Raw genomic sequence first — 17,954 nt, 5'->3', positions numbered from 1 at the left:
TCCCGAATAAATGTATCATGTCTGACTTTTAGCCGCACACATGCGTGTTCTCTCTCCTCAAGGGGGATGGGCCCAACAAGCTGTGTTTTGAAAGTTCCTGTAGAAAGAAGAGCAGCTGGAGATGAGGAAGGAAGGAGGGGGAGTGGGATCATCCACATAATCGCTCTCCTCCACACTAAGCATCCTCGGTGATGTTTGCGAGATGAACACACGCAGATCGGAAGCACTTACAGTCCTGTAGGGAGTTGGACCACCATGAAATCCAAGAGTCAAGATCGCAGCTTGTCCGAGTCCACTGAACTGGACCGATCTTTTGACCCGCTCACAGGTATGTGGATTTTGTTTCTTTTCTTGCCACTTTGGGATGTACGCCATTGATCTCTTCAATTTTTCTGCTTTTGTTCTCGCTCTGTTTAAATGGTGCCTTACTGTGTTTTTCCAATTTATTTCAATGGCCGAGCTGCTTTCACTTCATATAGTTTTAACATGACACTGTGCAGTTTTTCCACATTGTTTTGAACATTTTTGAGTCAACACATTTAGCAGGAGAGAACTAAAGAAAAAAAAGTTGATGTATATATCTATTATGTTGCTTGTACTTTCTACTGGAAATGCATTTTAATTATTCTGCATGTCATTATGTCACTGGGATAGAAAGAAAAATCACTTTTGAACCCATTTAGTTCAATTGAAGTTTGCTCGAATCTTTCAGTGCAGCAATTTTGCATCTCACAAATGCCTTTTTTTCTTTAACTCAAGCATCTTACACTTCTGACGCTTGGTTTTGAATCTCAACCACATTTTTTGCTGTATGGGATATACACGTTTTCCCAGCTCAGGTTTACTTTGGTAGTCTGGCTTCCTCTCATATTCCATAAAGATACTGTAGATTACATATTGTCCATCAATATGAATGTGTGAGTAAATTGTTACTCATTTCTATGCGCCTCACAATTGACCAGACTATTCCATGCCTTTAGCCCGAAGTAATAACCAACTTAGTGACCCTAATACTCTGAGACATTCAGTGCTTTAATGAGATGAATAAATGATTATTTATTTAAAAAGCATCAAACGAAAAGGAATAAATCTTCTGCATCGTTTCTCATCGCCTGTCATCTTCCTCAGTGTAGTGTGTTTGACATATAATTATACAAACAAGATGCACCCTTCCCCCGCACACAAGACCCAGGTTTTTTTTTCTACCTTACACACTCGCAGACAACCACACTTCATCATTCCACTTAGTTCATCCCAAAATAGATGTTGTCACCCAAAATAACTACGTGCCTGCTCATAATAAATCTTTGAATAGAAGTATGCACAGCTGACTGCTTTACAAACTATCAAAACAATGGTTTTATTTCACATCGGACAGTTTGTACTGTTGGTGAGATGGCCATACAAGGGAAACTTAACCAAACAGTGGACAGGTGTATCAACACAGACTCCACGCCACAAGGCATGTGACACTCTGCCTTTTGTTAACAACATATAGCGTGAGTCTAAGTTACTCATTTCACATCTTACAGTAATCCCTCGAATATCGCGGCTTCAACTTTCGTGGCTTCACTTCATCGCAGATTTTATTTCTGGGGGATTTTTTTTATTACATTTTTTTGTAAGTTCATAAAAATATGAAAATCCACGCTGTAAAAAAAAAATATATATATATAATAATAATATTTTTTTTTTTTAAATAAGGGTGACCTACTTCGTGTTTTTTCATTTATTTACTTACAAAAAATTCAAGATACAAAATAATTCTGGAACCAATTAATTTCGTAGGTAGAGGTATGATTGTACTATTAATTAAACTCACTGGCTTCCTTTGACGGTGCCAAATGTTTATCATTGCCACTCAAACATGAACATTCATAGCCAGTCTTACCAGTTTAAATGAACTGGAAATCCTTCACTATGAAAGGCACGCAATAAGTTACATACTATTTTAAAAAAATTAAATTAAAAAAAATTCAGACCATAATCAATGTACGATTCTGCTTGTATTCGTTTTAATTTTATTCATTTTATTTTTATAAAGGTTGTCTTTTTATTTTATTTTATTATTTTAGATTAGATAACTTTATTCATCCCGTATTCGGGAAATTTCACTGTCACAGTAGCAAGAGGGTGAGAACACAGACACAGGAAAAGACATTTTAGACATAAATAAATAGGTAATAAATAAGTTAATAAATAAATAAATAAGCGTGTTGCTGAAATACAAATATATATATATATATATATATATATATATATGTATATACATACACATATATACATACATATATAAATATACATATATATATATATATATATATATATATATATATATATAAATATACATACACATAGATGCACATGTACACATACGGTTGGTCTTAACATTCAGCCATTTCTTTTGTTAAAGAGCCTGAATTTATACATGTATTTATATTGGAAATGTATTTATTCTTTAAATTAAAAATGATTTTTTTAAAAATTATAATAATGCTAATATTTAAGGTTTTTTTTAATGACCAAAATTGCTGGCCCTATAAAAGGGTTGAGAACGATCATTTAAAGTTAAAGCGTCACTTCTTGAAGAGCTGTCCATTGTAGTAACCAATGTATAAAATTTTAATTTTAAATTAATATGAAATTCAAAATGTACATATTTTAGCATTTTTCCCCCATTTGACTTGTTATGTCATCCTCAGCTAGCAAAAGAGTAGATAAGAGACTTTTAATTGTGTTAGTCGCCGCAGAGAGAAGTTTATTGAACTGCCTCGGTGGGACGCACACAGTGAAATTGATTGAAGCGATCAAAGTCACCCTGAAGGTGTGCACATGTCCAATCATAGTGAGAGATGTGTCTTTGAAACGTGTTTAACCACTTTATGGACATATACTTTAATGTGCTTGCGGTATTATAATGATGTCCAGCCTCCACATCTACTATCGCACATTATAACCTTGCAGCCATACGCGGTTCAATACATGCATGTGCGTGTGTTGCTCTCATCACATTCCTGTTTGATCAATCTTTTCTAAAAATAGCCCGCAGAAGAAAGAATGACATCAGCAGTTTGTGGTTAAATTCACTCAATAGGCGTTTGGTAGAAATGATGGAGGGAGAAAGCGCTAATGTCATTCCGTCATGGCGGTGTCAAGTCTTGTCCTTTTTTAAATGTGATTTTCCAGCCGATTGCAGCTGCCCTATTTGAATGTTTGTCATCTCATCGACAAACAGAATCGCCACATGAAGCTTGAGTAATAGTCGCATGTGCCATGAGCAATGGATTCTTGTTTTGTCTTTTCACTTACCGTATTTTCTCGCCTATAAGCCGTATTTTTAACTAAAAAAAATGATGACTGAATCAAGGGTACGGCTTATATGCGCACAAGACTTAGTGTTGCTATACTCTTTTTCACCAGGAGATGTTGGCAAATTAACGTTGACTATTTGTTGGTTATTTTCTGTTTTGCCTCACAGTGGGGGACCTGGGTTCAAATCCAGGTTGGCTTAAGGGGCGGCTTATATGCGGAGGCGGCTTATATGCGAGAAAATATGGTACCTCATTGGCTGGCATTGATGGTAATATACATCTAACAATTCTAACTGGGAGGGTTGGACGTTTGTCGGCGTTAATGGCAGCCACAGAGTTACAAATCATGAGCCTTGTTCTTTTTTACGTGCCTTGTACTTGATGCATTTTTTTCCTCTACTTTTCATATTTAGTATTGTACGTTATATTTATTTTCCTGCCCAAAGAGGCACCAAATAAACTGGTACACGTTATAGTTTCCAAATGAGTTACCTTGGGATCCCAATTTGTGTTGAGGTAGATTTGACAACTGTTTTTAACTTATTTTTGGTTGTGGATTGCAAAACTAGCCTCAGTTTTAATAAATCACATCACGTTTTTGAACAGTTGTTAAAAAAAACCAAATAGAAGTATATTACTTATGTACTGAGACTTTATATGCCAGGTTTACATATTCAACAAAAATATTTTATTTAAATATAATTTGTATTATATTGTATTCTTTTTATGTATGTATATATATGAGCAACTCTTCCCTCTGCTTGTACAATTGATCAGGGCACAGCCCCTTTGCTTCAGTTTTTTTCCATTAAAAAAGTGAATTACTGCGTATAAAGTAATATAATTGAAATTTAAAAAAAAAATATGGACTTTTGAATCTTTTTCTCGGCACTCCCACGCTTTAGATAATGTTTTTTTTCCTGTGGTTCGTTTTGAATGTAATTGATTGTTGTAATTAGCACTATCTAGTGTGTACTTGAATGTAAAGTAATTACTATTATGGCTTGCCCAGGCAGTGCTTAACTTCTCCTCTGCCATCTAGCCTCTAGCCGTCCACTTCATTTGAAGTGAATGGGAGGGTGGCAGCAAATAACTTAATTCACTGCCACCTTCCCATTTGAAATGTATTACACATCTACCAGTCATGAACTCATTTACATTTACAGTCAAAATATAATTGTCTGCCACATAATTGGAGGTCCATCATGCTGTCGGGGAGGAGGAGTGCTCTTTTTTTCCCACGCATAACTACCAAAAAGGAAATATCACCTCACATTGGCAAATTTTTCTTAGTACTCCCAGATATCAATAACATAATTTCAGTGCTATACGATAGTATTAGTATTTACAGTATCAAAAGTCTAAAATGTCTTTTCCTGTGTCTGTATTCTCAACCTCTTGCTACTGTGACAATGAAATTTCCCGAATATGGGATGAATAAAGTTATCTAATCTAATCCACCACGAGTTGGCCCATCTGCCTCTGTGGCAAAAGATTGTGGGTTCAAATCTTTATCGTATGGCTTTCAGGTAATACTCCATCTAAAGCCACAAAAAGGAGCATCAAGCAGCGCTTCCTCAAATTGTTACCCTGCTACCATTCCGCCACCAGCGCATCCATCAATCAAAGCAAGTGTCCCCACATGTCCTCTTAGTCCATTTTCGGTGTCTTTTCTACTGTAATGACGTGTTGTGTGTCCCCATGCTTGTACAGATAGCGTGAGCGATGATGGCGAGTTGTCGACCGTGCGATACCGACCCGAAGGCCTTGAACGTCTCGTTGGCCGAACCAGTTTCAGTAAGAAAGAGCTACAGATTCTCTACAGGGGATTTAAAAATGTGAGTCTTACTGGCAAATTTACTCTCCCCTGAAAGCACAATGAACTGAATGGTCTTTAAATCTTGTCATTCCAGGAGTGTCCCAGTGGTGCTGTGAATGAAGAGATGTTTAAAAACATCTATTCTCAGTTCTTCCCTCAGGGTGGTTAGTTGCAGTAATGAAGTCCTTATTGGGTCTAGTTTTAGTAAATTCGGGAGAGGAAAACAAACAAACTTACCGTATTTATTCGATTATAACACGCAAAATTTTGTACCCAAAAACTGAAGCAAAGTTCGGATGAGGTCTTCGCTTTTATGACCAAATCCTGGTGAAAAACTGCCCGCCGCCGGTGAAAAAGTCCCCTCCGCAGCTGTTATAATGGGAGACGTAAAAACCTGTCTTTGTCCGCCAGATGGCGCGCAAGACCCCGTTCTGCTAAAAGCCAGCCCTCTCCAAATAGCCTTTCGGCAAGTTTATAGGGGAAGGTAAAATTAAAAAAAAGTTGCTCCAGAGAAATGTTAGCGGGGCAGCCGCTCACTCGAGTCTGCCCAGGGGGCGCTATCCTCGGATAGGCTTCGCGACTCGCCCCGCCCACATTGGCCGGTGCTCACACTCAAGACGAATGCAATCAATTGTTCGGTGAATCTGATGGTGATGATGAATGAGACTGAATTTTTTTTAAAATTATGATAATGAATTAGACTCTAAGGATTTAAAATTGTAAATTGCATTTGAGAATTGATTTCATAGTGGTGTTTGTTTTACCAGGTTTCCGTACCATATGTTGTGAATAAATGTTTTGTCATGGCGACAGGTGTTCAGCACTTGCCAGTTACCAGTACCGGTGCAATCCTTGGTGTGAGCTGAGAAAAAGTGGGAAAAAAAGGATACAAATTTTTAGTCACAAATTATGGTTGCGCGTTATACACTGGTGCACGTTGTACTCGAATAAATACGGCAATTTAATCCGGGTGTCCACAAATGTGGACATTATAGTATTTTTGGTTATGTAGGCCACAATCTTGTCATTTAGTATTCAAGAGTGGCCCACAATATGTGGACATCAGGTCTCAATTATAGTTAGATTAGTGCTATGGTTTTTTTTAACCTATTTTTTGTGAATTGATGAATTGTTAATAAAAACAAAATCAATAAAATAATAATAAATAATAAAAGCAAATGCACTTCGGTTATGGCCCTCATTAACTAACTAAATGTATTTATTTTTAATTTCATAGTTTTTATCTCATGACAAAGGACAGAAAGACATGTCTTTTCCATTGAATGGTGTAAAAATGTGACGTGTAGTGTGTTTTCCCCCCTGCAGATTCAAGTATGTATGCACATTTCCTGTTTGAGGCTTTTGACGCCCACCACAACGGATCGGTTAGCTTTGAGGTAAAACACAAGGTTTCCTGGTACAGGCTAGTCTTTACAAATGATTCTCAGTACTTCTTTGTAAGTAACTTTTTTATGGTCATTACAGAAATTCTTTGAATTTGAAATGATCCAAATAAACAAAAAATCCTAATCATATTGTTATAAAATTATTACAGTGGTACCTCGAGATACGAGCTTAATGCGTTCCAGGACTGAGCTCGTACGTTTATTTACTCATATTTCAAATGAACTAAAAACAAATTAATTTGTTCCAACCCTCTGAAAAAACACCAAAAACAAGATATTGGATTGGAAAAACATTTCTATTTGTTCTAATTCGCCATTTATTAACACAGTAACAAATAACTAGTGGTTTAATAGTACTAAAATGTGTTTAATAGTACTAAAATTAGACGGATTTCGCGGAGGAGAGAGAGTGGGGTGGGGGGGAGACTTTTTGCACGGCAACGCGCTTGTAACATAACAAACAAATTTAAATAAACTTGGATTACGATGCAGACACTCAAAAATAAATTTAATCTAACCTTACACTAAACTTAATTCTAATTTTATTTTAATCTTTAATCTTTATACCTTTCTTCTCCCGGGTTGGCTCTATTTGCCCCCCCCCCTCCACCCTGACTTTCAGATGCAACCTATCAAGGGTTGTTTGCTTTTGTCTTCCCTTCAAAATATTCCCAAAATGATGCACACAAATGTCCTCACAATAGGATAACGCACGACCACTTGCCAACAAGAAGTAGTATACTCCTCTCGTATTAGCGATCAAGCTCCGCTATTCGCACTGACTAACGGGAAAAAAACACTGAAAAAATGCAACGCGCCGCCCAGTGCTCGTAGAGATATTACACGAGGGAGTTGCGACCAGAAAGATAGTGCCCATGAAGTTCTTATGAGCAGTCTCTCGCGTCCGCTGTCTGCTCGTATATCAAAATTTGTCTCGTATCTCAAGATAAATTATTTGCTCAAAATTTTACTCGTATCTCAAATTGCTCGTATGTCGGGGCACTCGTATGTCGAGGTATTACTGTACTTATCAATGACCATATTATATAAAAATGTTTTCTTTGCATATTTACATACGTTTGTCCTCTTGATTAGTAGTAACAGCTACAGTCACACACATCCTTGTGATAATTGCAAGTTTATCAAATATATGATCTAACTAGAGTATTCTAAACAGTCAAACTCAATTTGCGCCTGTGGCCTTTGACCCCATGACCTCCAAACTGATCAATGGTCTGCAGTGGACAGCAAGTTGACACTTAAGACTTTATAGTCGCTATTTTGGGACATTAGAAAAATCTGTTAAATATGAAGAATTACTGTTATAAATATTTTTCAAATGATGAATCGTTATTGTATCTCTATATTATATTTCTATCATTATAAATACATGTACAAATTCAACAAAACAGTCCTAAAAACTTAATTAAATGAATTCAAATGAATAAAAAAACAAAATACTCTGGTTATGGCACTATGTAAAACTCTAAAGTTGATAGTATTGAACTGATTGCGTGCCATTGGCGGTGATAGCCGTCTAATTCATTCAAGAGTCATAATTCGGGGATGAAAGTGGCCAGGTGGGTTGAGTGGATAATAGATAGGTCTCACAGCTCTGGAGCCCTGGGTTTAAATCCAGGTTGGTCCACCTGTGTGGAGTTTGCATGTTCTCCCCGCGCCTGCGTGGGTTTTCTCAGGGTCAGAAAATTAATGAATTAATTCATGGATGAATATTTTCACATTGCAGGCAAACAGACAGACATACAAAACAACCTCTACTTAGGTTTCACCTTCTAATCGAGGTTATGAAAAATCACCTTTGAGCTCTAAAATGAGCTAATTTAGCAATAAATCATGGGTTATTGATGAAAAGGCACCAGAAAAGTGAATGCTTGCTTTTCAAGAATTCTGAAGCCTAAAAACAAACATGTTTAATGTATGCAGCGTTTATTTCTGTATTTTCCATCCAGTTTTTCTGTTTGTAGGACTTTGTTCTTAGTTTGTCCATCATCCTGAGAGGCTCCATCACAGATAAACTCAACTGGGCCTTCAACCTGTACGACCTGAACAAAGATGGCTGCATCACTCGAGAAGTATGTGCAGGCCTGATGCAAAGTGCCATCTCTCGTCTTTTACTAACGGCTCGTGGCCACGACTTGTTTTGGTCAGGAGATGACAGATATCATGCACTCCATTTACGATATGATGGGCAAGTACACTTACCCCTGCATGAGAGACAGCGATCCCAAAGATCACGTGGAAATCTTCTTCCAAGTAGGAAAAAAATGCGAAACGAAGTAAAACAAGAATCTAAATCATAGACATTAACACTGACCTAGTGTCCCCTTGTAGAAAATGGACAAGAACAATGATGGCGTTGTCACCGTTGAGGAGTTCTTGGAGACGTGTCAAAAGGTGTCAATTTTATGAAATCATATTTCGGACAACGTTTTAAGACTTGTGCCTTCCTTCTAGGACGAGAACATCATGCGCTCCTTGCAGATGTTTGATGACATCATCTGAAGGAGGCATCCGTTCCTCCTTTTTTCAGTTTGGATACAATTGTATTGTGTCTACATGACGCAGTGTGTTGATATGTTTTATATGGAAATATAATAATGGGAAATAATAAAGCCCATGAACCCAAGTCACGGAGCATGTGTTGTGGTAGTTAGTAAAAGAGACAAATTCATGTTGAAACACTAAATGACGGCAATAGACATTCAAACCTTTTCATAATTCCATTCCATAAAATGGATTGAACGTATTTTGCCGTCAATGGGATCCAAAGAGTTGAGGTAATTGAGATCGAGATTTATAAAAGAAAACAAAATACAAATACAAAAGGCCAAATACACTCGAGCCACACTTTCAAATTATTGCAAATTCTTTCGATTTTATTTATATATATATGTGTATATATATGTATATATGTATATACGGGTCATTTTCACATAATTCAGCAAATAACGGTAAAGATATGGCCCTGGACTTTCCCTTTATGTGTTACAAAGTTATAAAAATTAATTACTACTGCTTTGTTTGCCACATATTATACTACATTTGGCACCAATTTTAAGAGAAATCTATTTGAGACACAAATACATTGAGAGCCAGTTTATGTTGAATTTGTCCACTCCGTTAGATGTCCAGAATCTAGTGTCACAGTTTATAGGAATGAAAAGTCGGGTTATGATTTATTTGTTTGTCTCTATTTAGAATGTGTTGTTTAGATTTGTTTCAATAGTATTTTCACTCAAGTTGTCTTTGAGAAAAATGCAAAAGAATTGCAACTGCAAACAGTTTTACTGATGTACCTTTCATATCAGTTAGTGTGTCTTTACCGTTATCACATGAGAAATACACCAAAAAATTCACAGTAAATACACCAGGTGGCTGGTGTGGGAGAAGTACCAGGATGTTGTCAGCCATATTGTCAACGCCAGCTAAGCAGAAGCCATGAGAATGAAACTAAAACCAAGGTAAGGACCATACCTGTGAAATGTCGTAACAATTCCATGTCTTTACCGATGTCCTAAAAACTTGGTGAACATAATTACTTTGCTTTTTAATGAACTGGGCATGGTGTATGCATGCAGAACACTATCATTTACTGAGTGCCAAGAAATACCATCTACCAATGTCAAAGGCTGAGGTGGAATGTTGTGTCTTTACCGTTAATAAATTTTGTCTTTACCGTTGTATGTTTAGAAACTGTGCTGTCTGCAAGAAATACATCAAAAAGATCTACAGGGATGGAACTGATGACATAAGGCAATCAAAGGAGCAAGTGTTATACCACGAATGGGAGAAGGGAGTAGAGACCAGAATGACAAATAATGGGCCAATTGATGTTGTTGTCATCCAGAAGAAAGAAAAATCTGTCACCATTGCGAAACTCTGTGATGACCTTGAGAAAGACCTTGTGGCTCTTATGGGGCACCAATATCGTATCATTCACCAGTACAAGGAGCTCAGACTAGTAAAATCCAGGTTAAATTTTAATTAATTATGTTTTCATTAAAGTTCCAGCTAAGATATTTCCAGGCAGTGCTAGTGTTGCTAATTAGAGATAATCAGAATGCTTGAATTGCATTTTGTAAATTATTCATTTTCTGAAAGTGTCTTTACCGTTATTTGCTGAATTATGTGAAAATGACCCATACGTGTATATATATGTATATGTATATACGTGTATATATGTATATGTATATACGTGTATATATATATGTATATGTATATATGTGTATATATCTGTATATGTATATACGTGTATTTATGTATATACGTGCATATATGTATATATGTATATATTTATATATATATGTATATATTTATATATATATATATATATTTATATATATATATATATATATATATATATATGTGTGTATATGTGTATATATGTGTATATATATATATATATATATATATATATATATATATATCATAGTTTGTGAAAACGATGATGTATCCCTACGCCCGCGAGAAGGCCTTGGTGTCGCCAACTCGAAATCGGATTGGTTAAAGCAACAGTTTTATCGACGCCTGCAGAACTGATTGTGAAGGCCTCCAGGTAGATTTCTGACCCTGGCAACAAATAATGGCCGAAATGTGAAAACACACACCTGGAAGCAGCACAACCAGGGGGAAAGCAATGAAAGGAAGCTGACAGGCAATTTGGAAGTATTTAAGTATTCAAGGACAAAATATAATTAAGATCAGTCTGTGATTCAAATATTTTTAGGCCACCACTGAGTTATTGTATACAATAGAATGAAGCATTCTTTGCGTTTCAAATGTTAAACTTTTAGTGGAGTCAGATGGCCTGGAATAAAGGTGAGTTGATGTAAAATACTCAGTAAAAATGTTACGCAATATTTGCTAAATTAGTTTACTAACACACTGTTTTATAGCATCAAGACCACAAAAATCACGACTATTCTACGTCATCTTCAAAACATGGATATTGAGTTGGGAGGACAAACCACCTCGGGGAGCGCGGTAAGCAAGCCACCATCTTTTCCACATTCAATATGGCGGGACAATCTGGGCGTGGTTACGCCTATTGTCGACGCAGCTGCGTAAATTAAGCACATGTGCAGTTTCTCGCCCTCTCGAACAGCCTTTTCTTGCTGACGGACGACTAGCACGCCAACGAGGTAAGTCGTTGAGCAATTTACTGGCCTAAGTGCATTTTTATCACGCTACTGGGAAATTTTTTTAGGAATCAATTGAGCCAAAATATGCCAACAAATGTGTTAGTTTAATGCCCGGTTGAACACACCATCGACAGTTAAATTTGGGCTCCTTTTCTCCACCGGCTGTTCCGCATGTGACTAGCTATCTTAGCATTAGCGTCACGACGACGCTCCCCATTTGATTTTAAAAGTATGTTGCCCGTTTTCTCTCCATTATTGAGTCGTGTAGTCGTGTGTCTTTTTAATTTAATCAAACAAAGCCGAGACATCAACACACAGTTTGCTGGGTAAAGGCTCACTCAAAAATGACATCCAGAGGCACGACTTAGTTCCTGGTGTGTTGTATGTAATGATAGTTTTCACTGCAAGTGCTAAACACCCATTCCTAATTATTCTGTTTTCACAAAAAAATCATTTATACAAATATTGTTAAGCCAACTTTCTCGTAGCTGTTAATGTCACTCTGTATGTTTAATCTCCTTGTCTGGAAAAGAGAAAATAGCCCGGAGCACTCACTAGCTTATTTTCATTCTTTATCTTGATCGTTTATTAAATTTCTTGTAAGATTTTTCTTGCCTGTAATAATTGTTTGGTATCTCCCAAATAGTTTGGTTATAATCTAATTTTCAGTTTAGCATCAAGATACAGCTCTTCCTGCATGCCCAGAACAGTCACACACTTGAGGTTACAGGAGAGGAGACTGGGCCAGATCAAGGTAAAACTAGTTCCAAAAACACCTAAGCCTATCTGTTAAATATCCAGTCTCTATATATGATAACTTTTGCTCTTTTTGTTGTTGCAAGTTTTCCCTGTTTAGCATCAAGATGCACCTCTTCCTGCGTGCCCACAACACTCGGACCCTTGAGTTTACAGGAGAGGAGACTAGGCCAGATCAAGGTAAAACTAGTTTAAAAAAAACACCCAAGCCTGTCTCTATATATGATAACTTTTGCTCTATTTTGTGCACGGATCAGACCCGTGTCGAGACTCTGGAGTGTCTCCAAGAGATCTTCCTCACAAGTTTCCCGCTTGAAGATGTGGCGTAGCTAAACTCTGCACTTTGGAGAATACCAGCAGGCTTCTAGGAGGTTAATGTAATCTTGTGAAACTCTGATCTGTTTCATGAATTACATCACCATGGTGAGGTTGCAGTGTTATCCCCCCCCTCTTATATAGATAGGTAAAGTCCATAACTCTCTGACCCGTGCTGGCAAAGTGAAACGGCAGACTTTTAAGGTAAGGATATGGTAGTCAAACATTTTTGAAGATTAAAAATGTCATTTAATGTTGTAGCAGAAATATTAAAAAATATATATATTTCTAAGTCTTTTTTTCCTTAAATATTTCTGTCTTATAATTGTCTGCAGGTGGAGAAAAGACTAGCCACACCAATCACCACTTCAATGTGATTCCAACTCCTAAGTGTTTTCCTGTTAATAAAAAGTTTTAACTTCATGTTACTTGCATTCTTTTGCTAGGTAAATGTGAAGAATAAGACATGTATACAATTCAAGAACATTTATTTTTCCACAAAAATTCTAGATAGGTTCGAGTAGGCCGTTCAGCAATTAAAAATTGAGCGGTGCGATAGTCCAATGGACAAAAAAAATCCTCTTCTTGGCGTTGAATTCTGGAAGGGAAAAAAAAGTCAGGAGACCCATACACCAAGTCCAACATTTAGAAAAAAAATGGATGGGACTAATTAAGTAAAAAAAAGAAATTTGACAAAAAAAAATTACTAAGTTAGGCATTTTCTATCAATATCAAAAAGATACTTACAAGGAAGGCCCTTCTTCCCATAACACCACTCAAGTATTATTCAGTTAGCAGGCCTTCATCCCACTGTAAAAGAAGGCAAGCAACATTAAAGCCATAGGAGGGAGAATAAATGGAAATATTAGACATACCCCTCTGATGACTTCTAAGCTCAGTGGCTTGGTTTGCTTTTGCTTTTTGTCCGAGGCAGAGAGACTCAAAAATAATCCAAGTCACTATGACAGGGGTCTCCAACTCCAGTCACCTCCGCCACCATCTCCGTGGCTTTAAACATCTGCAAAACACCACAGCGTGATTATGTAATAGTTCATTTAGCCATTTGGATGCACATTCATTTCATGTTATTTCATCCTGGATGAGTTTTTCAGTCAATCATTTCAAATCCATTCATTTTTTTAGAATAAATATCCCAAAAAGTCATCATTGCTTCCATTTTTCCTCTTCTTACACCGAGGAAAAAAATGGTTATTTTACCATATGTTTAAACCTGAGTCAAAAATGACCCCTGCGCTATTGTTGAATGAATGTCTCACTTGGGTTTTGTCAAAACTACATTTAAAACTAAAAATGAAAAGATGAAAAGGTCCAAGCCCTGAGGTCTTCCTTTAAGAAAGTGAAGGGAAAACAAGCCCAGGGTAAAGCTATTACGTATAGTATACGTTTTGACGAAAGTTTGGCGACACTCTTTTTCCTTGTCGACGATAATGTCAAATATTTATTCATCTTATTAGACGTGCTTCATAACTGAGCAAAGAATACCCCGAGATTTGGTACAAACGTAAAGCTGGCATGCAAAATGACTTGAATGGCTGGACATCGTAAGGCTTTTTCTTTAAAAAAAAGTGGTCTATGTAAAGTAAAGCTTTTATTTGTTTAAAAAATAAATAATATAGTCAGGCTTTTTTCTTTAAAAATGACCATGTATATTAAGGGTTTGTATTAAAAAATGACCATGTATAGTAAGGCTTTTTTATTTTAAAAAAACGACCATGTACAGTAAAGCGTTTTTCTTAAAAGACGACATAGTATAGTAAGGCTTTTTTTCTTAAAAAATGACATAGTATTGTAAGGCTTTTTTCTTTAAAAAAACGACATAGTATTGTAAGGCTTTTTTTCGTAAAAAACGACATAGTATAGTAAGGCTTTTTTCTTAAAAGACAACATAGTATAGGCTTTTTTCTTTAAAGACGACATAGTATAGTAAGGCTTATTTTCTTTAAAAACGACACAGTATAGTAAGGCTTTTTTTTCTTTAAAAACGACATACTATAGTAAGGCTTTTTATTTACAAAAAAGACCATGTATAGTAAGGCTTTTTTCTTAAAAAATGACCATGTGTAGTAAGGCTTTTTTGTTTAAAAAAGACCATGTATAGTAAGGCTTTTTTTCTTAAAAAACGACATAGTATAGTAAGGCTTTTTTTTCCTAAAAAAACGACATAGTATAGTATGGCTTTCCCCCCCCCCCAAAAAAACGACATAGTATAGCATGGCTTTTTTTCTTGAAAAACGACATAGTAGAGGAAGGCTTTTTCCCTAAAAAACGACATAGTATAGTATGGCTTTTCCCCCTAAAAAACGACATAGTATAGTATGGCTTTTTTCCTTTAAAAAACGACATAGTATAGTATGGCTTTTTTTCTTAAAAAAACGACATAGTATAGTAAGGCTTTTTTCCTAAAAAACGACATGGTATAGCATGGCTTTTTTTCTTGAAAAACGACATAGTAGAGGAAGCCTTTTTTTCTTAAAAAACGATATTGTATAGTAAGGCTTCTTTTCTTAAAAAACGACATAGTATAGTAAGGCTTTTTTTCTTTAAAAAATGACAGCAAGTAAGGCTAAGAGAGTCGGAGAATAAATCTGACTTCTGAGTCTTCACCTTCTAGTTGTTGCTGTGGTCCACTGGCAAAATCATTGGGTCAGAACATGAGGTGGGAATCAGGAGTGAGTTCAATTCCACTCTTTGCAATTCTCAAATTGTTTATTGAGGTAATGAAAAGGATAAATACAACTTCCAACTTTACTGTGGTGCAGTGGCAAAGACAATGGGTCAGGACTTCAGGTGGACTCAAGTTCAAATCAGAAGTGAGTTTGATTCCACTATTTGCAATTCTCAAATTGTTTATTGAGGTAATGAAAAGGATAAATATAACTTCCAATCACCTCATTTCAGAAGACACTGTGGTCCAGTGGCAAGAACAATGGGTTAAAATTGAAGTTGGACACAAGTTCAAATCTGGAGTGAGTTCAAGTCCACTCTTTACAAATCTCAAATTGTTTATTGAGGTGATGAAAATGATAAATATAACTTCCAATCATCTCATTTCAGAAGTCACTGTGGTCCAGTGGCAAAGACAATGTCAGACAGACCTCAAGTTAGTGGATGTGACTGCCATTTGGGAGATGGGGATCGAATCCCGCTCTCGTTTGACAAATCACTACACTAGTAGTTCAGTAAATGGGTAATCCTTTTTTCATTCAAATAAAGACTGTCATTTTTTTCAGCAAAACAATATTTCCGGTCAGCCTTCGGCTGGTGGTGTTCGACAGTCAGCCTACACCATACAGTTGTTGACTGGCGACACCGGGACGTGAACCCTCGACAGCCATGTCGCAGGCAGGTGACTGACCCACTACACCACGAGGCGGCCCGCCTATACATGATTGGAAGTTATATTTATCCTTTTCATTACCTAAATAAACAATTTGAGAATTGCAAAGAGTGGAATTGAACTCATTCCTGATTTGAACTGGAGTCCACCTGAAGTTCTGACCCATTGTCTTTGCCACTGGACCACAGTGACTTCTGAAATGATGTGATTGGAAGTTATATTTATCCTTTTCATTACCTAAATAAACAATTTGAGAATTGCAAAGAGTGGAATTGAACTCATTCCTGATTTGAACTGGAGTCCACCTGAAGTTCTGACCCATTGTCTTTGCCACTGGACCACAGTGACTTCTGAAATAATGTGATTGGAAGTTATATCTATCCTTTTCATTACCTCAATAAACAATTTGAGAATTGCAAAGAGTGGAATTGAACTCATTCCTGATTTGAACTTGAGTCCACCTGAAGTTCTGACCCATTGTCTTTGCCACTGGACCACAGTGACTTCTGAAATGAAGTGATTGGAAGTTATATTTATCCTTTTCATTTCCTCAATAAACAATTTGTGAATTGCAAAGAGTGGAATTGAACTCACTCCTGATTCCCACCTCAAGTTCTGAACCAATATTTTTGCCACTGGACCACAGCAATAACTACGATGCCATACAGTGCTACCGCATCATTTATGATGAAAAAAAAGAAGAAAACTGTGCAATCGTCATTAGGTCGCTTCTTTTGGCCAGTTTCTAATACATAAATCTCTCTCTCTCTCTACAGTACTGTACATATTCTCTCCATTTTATTAAATGTTTTTTTTTTCAGTACAAACCAATGCGTGTTACTTATACAAGCCTTAAACATACAAATGCACTTATATAAACCTTCAATATACTTATATCGGCCTTAAACATAAATTATAATACAAAATATAGCACTGAATCAACTTACAAACAAATTCAACTTATGAACAATCGCTCGGAACCAATTGCGTTCGTAAGTAGGGGAGCGTCTGTATACTAGAAGTGTACTCTTTATTCCTTACACCTCCACTAGATGGCGCTTGTCTGGGTGTGAGTTAATCCAACAGGTTCTTGCTATTTAAAATCAACACCAGACCGATTAGAGTGTTTTCATTCAAAATTTGAATGTATCATAATGAAAAACAAGCTAATTGAGCAAAGCCTTCAACGCTGACATTTTAAATTATTACACGGATATAGAAACTAGTATTTAAAAAAATGACTCACTTTGCTGACAAACTGCTCGTTATGGCGTCGACAAGCTGCTCCTTTTTGGCCATTTTGGCCACATTCTTGATGTTTCCCAAAAGTCTGTACTCGTTGGGGAACTGAAACACACAATGGAATGATTTCTTTTCAAACAAAGAGTTGGAGGTAACGCAATGTAGCCAATTTGTTTGCAAACATTTTTCGGTTCCATCCACGTGGAGGGGCTACAGCACGCGATCGAAGCATGCTCCTGTCAAAAAGCACTCTTGAAATGAGAACTGGGGCTTCGAAATCCCCAAATGACAACTTACCGAATGTGCTGCATTCTCCTGTGAGCGCTTTATCAGGTCTTTCTTCGGTAAATCGTCACTTCTGAGCTGCTCTGCAGTCCACCGGCGTACTGGCTCCTGGCTCATCCGCAATTTTAAAGAATGGTGGCGACCATTTGAACTCTGACCTCAATCATGCATATTAAAAAAAGTATTGAAAATGGCTTTAACAGGAGATCTGTAACCATATCCATTTCTTCTCCTCCTTTAGCGATTGTGGGTTGACAAAACCACTATTAAATCAACACAACAATATTTTTGCTTGTACAG

The 17,954-nt window shown here is 36.7% G+C and overlaps 1 protein-coding gene and 1 long non-coding RNA gene across 2 annotated transcripts; both read left to right on the top strand.

Moving 5' to 3' along the window:
- The first annotated feature begins 74 nt into the window (after window positions 1–74).
- On the top strand, window positions 75–9,364 carry LOC144077406 (A-type potassium channel modulatory protein KCNIP2-like). Its single transcript, XM_077605132.1, has 9 exons — window positions 75–328; window positions 4,841–4,939; window positions 5,025–5,149; window positions 5,225–5,294; window positions 6,457–6,527; window positions 8,522–8,629; window positions 8,706–8,810; window positions 8,889–8,951; window positions 9,012–9,364. Exons 1-9 carry the CDS (start codon window positions 256–258, stop codon window positions 9,057–9,059), a joined length of 762 nt encoding a protein of 253 aa, XP_077461258.1. The 5' UTR covers window positions 75–255; the 3' UTR covers window positions 9,060–9,364.
- Window positions 9,365–11,287: 1,923 nt separating this feature from the next.
- On the top strand, window positions 11,288–12,834 carry LOC144077689 (uncharacterized). The gene is made up of 3 exons (XR_013301068.1): window positions 11,288–12,452; window positions 12,541–12,634; window positions 12,712–12,834. It is a non-coding gene; the product is annotated as an uncharacterized LOC144077689 (long non-coding RNA).
- Window positions 12,835–17,954: the final 5,120 nt, after the last annotated feature.

The sequence above is a fragment of the Stigmatopora argus genome, chromosome 7 (genome assembly GCF_051989625.1).
Source record: "Stigmatopora argus isolate UIUO_Sarg chromosome 7, RoL_Sarg_1.0, whole genome shotgun sequence".
Classification (NCBI taxonomy): Eukaryota; Metazoa; Chordata; class Actinopteri; order Syngnathiformes; family Syngnathidae; genus Stigmatopora; species Stigmatopora argus.
The sequence above is the reverse complement of the archived record's forward strand: the minus strand, read 5'-3'. Positions and strand labels throughout refer to the sequence as shown.

Excerpts from the sequence above, each read along its gene's own strand:
- LOC144077406 (XM_077605132.1), top strand. The coding sequence starts at position 256 with ATGAAATCCAAGAGTCAAGATCGCAGCTTGTCCGAGTCCACTGAACTG. Across the intron at positions 5,295-6,456 it reads TCAGTTCTTCCCTCAGGGTG|ATTCAAGTATGTATGCACAT; the intron begins GTTAGTTGCAGT and ends TCCCCCCTGCAG. Across the intron at positions 8,811-8,888 it reads ACGTGGAAATCTTCTTCCAA|AAAATGGACAAGAACAATGA; the intron begins GTAGGAAAAAAA and ends GTCCCCTTGTAG.